The sequence below is a fragment of the Macadamia integrifolia genome, chromosome 11 (genome assembly GCF_013358625.1).
Source record: "Macadamia integrifolia cultivar HAES 741 chromosome 11, SCU_Mint_v3, whole genome shotgun sequence".
In the NCBI taxonomy this organism is placed as follows: Eukaryota; Viridiplantae; Streptophyta; class Magnoliopsida; order Proteales; family Proteaceae; genus Macadamia; species Macadamia integrifolia.
In genome coordinates this window covers 21990287-21999084 of record NC_056567.1, presented here as the reverse complement: position 1 = coordinate 21999084, position 8798 = coordinate 21990287, and the positions used below count along the sequence as shown (strand labels likewise).

General features: G+C 39.7%; 1 protein-coding gene across 4 annotated transcripts in view; it reads left to right on the top strand.

Annotated features, from left to right (window-relative positions):
• Positions 1–8578, top strand: part of LOC122093997 (probable indole-3-acetic acid-amido synthetase GH3.1) — a 22349-nt gene extending 13771 nt beyond the window's left edge. For 2 of the 4 annotated variants that reach the window (XM_042664573.1, XM_042664575.1), the window contains 6 exons: positions 5621–5929; positions 6058–6132; positions 6412–6512; positions 6595–6641; positions 6747–6950; positions 7602–8578. In XM_042664573.1, the coding sequence (XP_042520507.1) occupies positions 5633–5929; positions 6058–6132; positions 6412–6512; positions 6595–6641; positions 6747–6802 (576 nt within the window). In that variant the 5' untranslated portion in view covers positions 5621–5632 and the 3' untranslated portion in view covers positions 6803–6950; positions 7602–8578. Of the gene's footprint in view, positions 1–1962; positions 2553–2630; positions 4858–5620; positions 5930–6057; positions 6133–6411; positions 6513–6594; positions 6642–6746; positions 6951–7601 lie in introns of all 4 variants that reach the window. The other 2 variants (XM_042664572.1, XM_042664574.1) reach the window with 2 other exon arrangements.
• The last annotated feature ends 220 nt before the right edge of the window (positions 8579–8798 follow it).

Genomic DNA, 8798 nt, shown 5'->3' with positions numbered 1-8798 from the left:
AAAAAAACTTCACTTACAAACCAGCCAACATTCACAGGAAGAAAAAAAAAAAACTAATCATACGCAGAAGGGAGAAGCAGGGAGAAGAAAGAAGAAAAGAAGAAGAAGGAAGAAGCAGGGAGAAGAAAGAAGAAAAGAGAAACAAAAACATGCACAAATCAGAAATTTAAAATACAAACTAAAACATACCTGGAGAAGAATCGAAGGAGAAGGAGAAGCCGGAGGTTGCCGAAGGCTGTCGAAGGAGAAGCCGGAGGTTGCCGAAGGCTGTCGAAGGAGAAGGAGATGCCGCCGGAGAAGAATCGAAGGAGGCGGCTGCAGCGGAGATCGCCAGAAATCGCCGGATGTCGCCGGATGTCGCCGGATGTCGCCGAAGTCTGTTGGAGGAGAAGGAGAAGTCGCCGGAGAAATGATCGTCGGACGTTGGGGCTTGGGGTTTTGAGTTTTAAAGGCAAAGTAGAGACAGAGAGAGAATGAGAGGCACGATTTTGACTGGTTTTGGTTTTTTTTTTTTATGGTAAGGGTTTTTTTTTATATGATTTTTGATCCAATGCATCACATGTGCATCAGACTTTATACACTTCCCAATGAGAATATGTAATTTGGAATCTTCAGCAAAACAATTTTAAATTTTATTTTTAAAATATCGAGTACATAAGGTGACCGCCTTATACACTAAGACGCTATAAGGCGTCGCCTTTCAGCGACTTAGTGTATAAGGCGGTCGCATTTCACACTTCTCGTGAGTCGGCGAGCTGCCTTACTACCAAAGAACCGCATCAACGCCTTACCAGCGCCTTAAAAACTATGATACCAACCTAGGCTTATAAATACTCAAATCTCATGAGGAGTCGAAATTTCCACTCCAACTCGACTATCTCGGCGAAATTTTGGTAGGTCCTTACATTTGAACACAAAATCACTCCATTGTCCACTAATTTGCCACATCAAATTTGGTGCTTTTCGATCCCCAGTTGCAATGGGGAAACAAAGGACGAAATACTATCGAATCCTCCATTTAAGTGGTTCTCGCTTCTCCTTGTTCCTGTTCTTAACTCCTCCCTGGGTAATTCCCAATGTTTGGCACTTTCCATACTTCGTGGGTGCAGCATCAGCAAATTCGCTCATGATCAAGTTATAACCTAAGATCTATGACTATATTATTTTTATTGTTTGTATTTCGTTCATTCCATTGGTATGCATCACATCTATTGCCTTGAAGATCACTCCAAGTTGAAGATCTACACATTTCAAGCTTTGGAAAGGTAAACCACTTTCCCCAAAACCACTTTTTTTTTTTGAAATAGTAACATAAATACATGTTAGATATGGCTAGATTTTTTATATGCTAGACACTAAAGGCCAATCTATGACCTCATGGAGGCGAAATTTTTTTTGGCTCGTAAATATTTTATTTTTTATTTTTCTTGTTTAAAAAAATATATTTTTCATCAACATAATTTTATTTTATTATTTTTTTTTTATGGTTAACAAAGCTTTGATGAAACTCAATTATATATATGTACTCTAAATATTAGTTAATTAATGTTGAGGTATGTTTTGATCATGGCTTAGATGCATTATTTACTTGTTTTACTATCATATTATATCTTGTTCTAGCAATATTTCATAAAATCTCCATAATAGTTCGACGGTTGCCGCCAAATAAGGGTGTAATTCTAAACTACTGCCATGTTCTAATATTTTTTTGCTAATTTAAGTTTTAAGCATGTTTATCAACCTTAAAACAAGCTCCCCACCAAGTTTGGATACAAATCATCTGTTTTTCTTCATCCATGTTTTGTTGTGTTTTGCTACCTGCAGAAGTCGACAAGTGTCCTTTAAACCTGCGGCTGAGATTGTTTTTGTTGGTCTGTTGTTATTAAGTTCGGTTCAGATTAATGGATGACTCGAACCATATTGATTTGAACTGGTTCTGACCAAACAACTCATAAAACCCAGGTTTGAATTTCAAAATCCATGATCAAGGGCCCTCTTTTCCCGCCCCCCGCCTCCGCCTCCTCTCTATCTCGCTTGCTCACAGTCTCTACTTCAACAATGGCTAATGCCACTTCTCTGTCTACTCCACTTGGAACTGCCGCCTGCGAGAAGCATGCGAAGGATATTCAGTTCATCGAAGAGATGACCAAGAACGCTAACACAGTCCAGGAGGCGATTTTGGCTGAGATCTTGCCCCGAAATGCTGAGACTGAGTATCTCCACCGATACCAGCTTAATGGCGCAACCGATCGGGAGACATTCAAATCAAAGATACCAGTAATCACCTACGAGGATATTCAGCTTGAGATCCAACGCATTGCCAATGGTGATCGTTCCCTAATCCTCTCCAGTCAACCCATCTCTGAATTCTTCACTAGGTATAATTACCCAATCTCTCTATCATAGCCTTCTTTTTCTCTCCCGTTCTTATTTATCCTCTATTTTTGCAGCTCTGGAACTTCCGACGGTGAGAGAAAGTTCATGCCCACAACTCAAGAAGAGCTGGATCGCTGTCAACTTCTTCATAACCTTGTCACACCATTCATGAACCTGTGAGTACTATGTGCATGCAGGTTTTGAATTGATGAAACCCTCTTGTGAATCTTTTGTAATTGTTGTTGTTGCCACAGTTACGTTCCAGGCCTAGAACAGGGGAAGGGGCCATACTTCTTGTTCGTCAAATCCGGAACCAAGACTCCCGGCGGGCTATTGGCACGTCCAGCTCTCACTAGCTACTCCAATAGCGATCAATTCAAGAACAGACCCTACGACCCTTACAATGTATACGCTAGCCCCATCGAAGCCATCCTTTGCACCGATTCTTTCCAGAGCATGTACATCCAGATGCTATGTGGCCTCTGCCAACAAAAGGAAGTCCTTCGAGTCGGTGCCATGTTCGCCTCTGGGTTACTCAGGGCGATCAGATTTCTCCAACTCAACTGGCAACAACTCGCCCATGACATTTCCACGGGGACCTTGAATCCCAAAATCACCGACGCATGGATGAACAAAACATGGATTTTGAAATTGTTACTGGGTTTTATGAGTTGTTTGGTCAGAACCGGTTCAAATCAATATGGTTCGAGTCATCCATTAATCTGAACCGAACTTAGTAACAACAGACCAACAAAAATAATCTCAGCCGCAGGTTTAAAGAAGGACACTTGTCGACTTCTGCAGGTAGCAAAACACAGCAAAACATGGATGAAGAAAAATAGACGATTTTTATCCACCAAGTTTCAGGTCATAATATGGACGTTTGACCACCGAAACTGTCAACCGAGTCAAAAAAAAAATACCCAACTCGCCGAGATTTCAATATTTCGGTGGTTTCAAAACCATCGAAACACCGAAATGAAACGATATTTCAAACCTTGTTATTCCCAAGGCATGCAATAGTATTGTTGATAGCCTGAAAAGGAATGCCCTGTTGATTTCATGGAAGACAGAGTGGTCACATTCCACTCCTTGGCTCCCTGAACTTGTTATTTAGGAGGCCCTATTTTGTGCACGATCTTCTGCTTAATGACTTTTCTTCTAAAGGGGTGTCCCCAGTGCACAAGGCTACCTCCACTGCGGGGTCTGGGGAGGTCATAATTTAGGCATTTTACCACTGCTTCTCAGATAGGTTGTTTCTTGACTCGAACCCGTGACCACTTGGTTACAATGGAACAACCTTACGGTCGCACCAAGAATGAATTTTCTTCTTACCAACGAAGAAAAAAATAAATAAATAACTCGCTTCTGGTTCATTAAAGGTTTTGGGCCCTCATAATCTCAAACATTCAAGTCACTTAAATAAAAGTGTTTCTTTAAGACATAAAATCCATTTTAGATGAGAAATAAAATCCTTCACAAATCTTTTCGTTGCTTGGGATCTCACCACCCCTAGTTTTTTGTGCATCACCTTTGGGATCCGACTCCTCTCCTCAGTGGTGATTGCCCAAGTCGGCCCATAGCTACCTGGGCAATCGCCGCGTGTCCAGGCGACGATCCAATGGTGCCCAACAAGGCGTGGAAAACAAGGCGCTGACAAAGGCGTTAGGCGCCGTTGGATCGTCGCCTGGACACATGGCGATCGCACAAGTAGCTATAGGAAAGACCTGGATGATCACTCCTCAGAGAGGAGCCAAATCCCTTTGCAAGCCCTTGATGCTTTTTTTTTTTTTTTTCTTTTTCCATCCCTTTCTTTTGTTAATATATTTTCATTTATCCCAAAAAAAAAAAGCATATATGTAGTTATTTTTTTATTATGACATAACTCTTATATAAGTTAATAGTTATTAAGTATGAACCAACCCCAAATGATTAAATATGCATCTTAAATGGATACAAGCGATTCCAATTCCAGACAGTACTTTGTTGGTCTTTTGATTCTAAACCTGTTAGGTTGCTCGTCCTACAACTATCCCGTCCCATTGAGTAACAGGATGGATCAGTTCCAGGTTTTAGCAGTTTGATTATGGAATGGCTCAATCTACTAAAGCAATGACGTATGCTAAATTGTCATATTTAGCCATCTTTATGAACGAATCTCCTCTTTTTTTTTCTTTTTTTTTTTGTAAACAAAGGTCTACTGATAAGAATGAATCTTGATATGTTCAAGGAAACTGATGACTCAGCATGCATGTGCCAAGTGTGTCACATGCTTCATTATAAATAAGTGTGTTTCTTCTCCTTTCCCTCATAGAATTCTTTCTACAAGTTGTCTTTAGTGGGGTCCTGCTCCATCTCCAGCAAGGGAGTTTGTAAACATTCGAGATCTACAATCACCAGTTTTATGAAGAGAGTCCAGTTGATCTTGAAGAAGCTTATTTTCCAAATATTTCTCTATTTCCTTACTAGATTTGCATCTTGGTATATTTCTCTTGTTCTGATCACCTTGACTTGTTAAGTTTGTTTATTTGTTTGTTTGTTTGTTTTTTTATTTTATTTTTATTTTATTTTTATTTATTTATTTATTTATTTATTTATTTTATTTTTTATTATTTGATGTAGCAAGGCTTCTTCCAAAGTAATTACCTTCCTTAGTTGTATGCTGAAGTTTCTTAAGTTGTATGTTGCATGTATCTAAATAATGGATTACAACTCTCGTTTATGGGTGTGATAGATTGATCAGTTTTGTCCTTCAGATCTTTTTATTATCTTCCATTTATGCAACTATATCTATATCCAGTATGAATAAATAATGTTATTGTACTTCTAGATCTGCATTGATATTGCATCCATGTTTGGGAGTAGAGGATGTTTTTAATGTTGCATGCAAGGCAATACAACAGCATGCAAAGCAATATGAAATGATATTACAACAGGGCCTTCACAAAGTGCTAGCTTTGCATGCTAGATCTTGGTCCAAGGAGTTTGATCTGTTCTTTATACCATGTATTTTTTTTTCTTTTGTTCCCCATACCCTCAACAAGGAGGCCCATTTCTTGGCTTCTGGTGCTTCTCGTTTGAAGCTGTCCTGTGTCTGGTGGATCACACCCCCAGTTTGTTTTGGTTTTCCTGATGTATTTGCTTGTGGGAGATTTTCCCCAGATATGTTTGTTTGAATGAAATTGTTTCTGTTGTCCAAAAATTATGTTTTGGTGATACATTCAAAAGTTTATGACTCCACCAGGGCTAGTGTACTATGCTCTTTCGCACTGGATGGGGACTTCATATCCTCAGGAGCTGTTTCGCACATTATCGAAATCGAAAGTCCACAGCAGCTTATCAGATGGCCTTCTTCAATACAAAGGCAGTGAGGAGTAAGAGAAAAATAGCAAGGAGAATGGGTTCTTCAGGCTCGTTATCATCCCCTTCTCTCAGCTTGTCCCGTCTCGTACTGATAAGCGATCAACAAGATTTCCCTACTGCAGCCACACCTAGAAATGCTGACAACATCGACGGTGAAGATTCCAGAACCATTACAACATCTGATAACAAGGTGTTTAATTTTTTATCTCTATTTCATCGTGTTTTGAGATTTGAAGTTATTAATCATTTAAGTGACTTTATTTTTCTTTTTGTTTCATTTTTCCCTTCTCGATCACAAAAATATCGGGCTGGGATCAGATACTGAGATTCTTGTTTCAGAAAAAACTGAAAAACAGCGATGTTAGTTCCCTGGGAAGGATCGTTCTCCCAAAGGTCTGGTGTTATGTTCATTACTGTCTTCTTTTCATTTTTCTCCCATTTTCGAAGAAAAGAGAGAGAAAGTTAAAAGAACCCCCAATCTAAAATCACTGCCCATATTTCCTTTTTCATTTTATTTTATTTTATTTTTTATTATTTTTATTATTATTTTTTTATTTTTTTTTTGTGTGTTTTTCTTTTTTTCTTGTGTGGTTTTCATGTCCTTTTTGCAATATTGATACTGGTGTTCGGATAATTCCTCCTAATACAAATTAAAACTTTAAACATTAACAGAAGGATGCAGACGCACATCTCCTGAACCTTACAGTAAAAGAAAGGATCCAAATTGGAGTGGGAGATGTCTCCTCCAACGCAGTCTGTTGCAAGAGATACAGGTGAGTTTCTTTCCTTTCTTCCAATATACATTCTTTGGGCTTTGCCCATTCTAAAGCATGTTTGTCTCTGTAAACAATGCAGGTGTTGGCCAAACAACTATAGCAGCATGTATGTACTAGAGTGTACTGGTAAGAAAATCTGAATAGATGAATCTGCTCGTGTTTAGTGTTCTTTTAGGGTATATACATCTAGTGTTTGATTTCTGAAAATATAGAGCTCCACTACTTGAGCAGGGGACTTCATGAAGCAGAATAGTTGGAGACTTGATCATGGTGTATTAGGAGGATGAAAACAAGGAACTGGTGAGCTTTCCTTCACAACAAGAACAGGATCTCCTCAATCAGCACGGTGATGTGGATTGTTCTCTCTCACTTGTTCTCCCCATTCAGAACACTACAACTCATCCCGCAGTTCCCTCCCGTCCTTTGCCTCCAGAGGTATAAGCCAAATCTTTTTAAGGGAAAACCACATGATTACCCACCTTGGGTTTCTCTTTATAAAAACTACCCACCCTATTTTCAGTTAAGAAAAATACACAAAATCATGTTTGGGTTTACAAAACTAACCAAAACACTGGTTCTCCTTCATCCTCCTACAAATTTTGACATTTTTGCCCCTACTCCCTCTACCAGCCTTATGTCCCCAGACCCCTTGTCTTCCACATACCACTGCCGCCTCCACCTCAACCTCCACCTCCACCATCATTGCCATTGCCATCACTACCCCTCCCTCTCCCGCACCAAATGTTTGTACTGTATCCTCCCTTCCGTCAAGCAGCAGAAGGCATGTGACTGACATAGTAGGGTGCGCAGCTGGAGGCTTAGCTCAGAGACTTAGGATGAATTGCGACCCCCCTTGTTTCCGATACAACCTGTAGTTGCATCTGTGTGGAATGAGGAAATACCAAACCCTGTCGACTGATCTAGAATCCATCAGGTCCTCCAAACCCGGCATCACACTACCACTTTTGCTGCTACTAGTATTGATTTTCTATGTGAGACGAGAAATGCAATCTAATGCCTTTTTATATTTATCTCCTATTTTGCATCAGCGATTAATGAACCTTTAAAATTCACATGCGCTCGCAGGAAAAACTGAAAGAGCTTCAAGAAATTACATTTGTGAAGAGCCAGGCTGCTCTCTCTCTCTCTCTCTCTCTCTCTCTCTCTCTCTCCATTTCCCCTGGATCATTGTTTACCTTATACCATACACGGCTGCTACAACAACGACAACACCGACACTGATGCCAACACCAATAACAACAGGAGCAACAACAATGATATCAACAACAAATACAATGACAACAAATCTATTGCTTGCCTCAACCTTGAAGTAGAGGCATAATTCGCGAAAACATAGGTGGAAGTAGTGCTGTAGGGGAGTGCTCATCGTCAGATATTTCTTGTGCAGTTTCTTCTACATTCAGAACTACAGCTCCTCTCAGCAGTGCTGCCGCCATTGATACGCCTTCTACTGCACAATCACCACCACCAGCAGTTGGAGTGGAAGAGCCCTCACTGTTCAATGCCGCTACTTAACTGTAAGACGAGGAGTACAAGAAGTTACCTGCTCTTATAGTTCGCTCTTTCACTGACTTCAGCGACTGTTTGGTGAACTTAATATGCTCCCCATATTTGAGTCTCTTTACAACGATTACCTTATGAAGACGACATTGACAAGGCTGGCAAGGGTAATACAGCCCCACCCAAATGAAATGGAGAATTATCTATTTCCTTTCTGTTTACCTCATATTTGGGAACTTGGGTCTCAAAAAACCCAAGGGGATAGTTTTCCTTGGTTGTTTAGGTAGAGTGAGAAACATTAAAGTGTTTAATTCTTTTATTATGCATGATATTAACAGGCTATGGTTGTCCTTAGTTTTTCACCTCAAAGTGTCATGGTTCAGGATAGAATTTAGCATTTTGTTTTTACGGTTGTCACATTGTATGATCTTTGGAATGACAATTCCAAGATAAAAAGTGTGGTTGTACGCATGTGTGTACATTGGACTAGGTCTCTTGAGAATTAATCTTGAATGGAATGCTTTCGAATATTGAAGGAACAAGATTCTTGTTAGTAGCTTATGATTGGTCACCTGACCTGTGAGGACTTATTTTAGTAATTAGGAAATATAGGTTTTGATATATCAATGGTTGATGTCTTTCTATCATTGCATTGGATTCACAGTGTCAAGTTGTCCATGAAAGAGATGCACAACATGGAATCCTCTTCCTGTAATAAATAGTATCAAGGAAAAGATTTGTGAATGATTTGATGCAAATCCA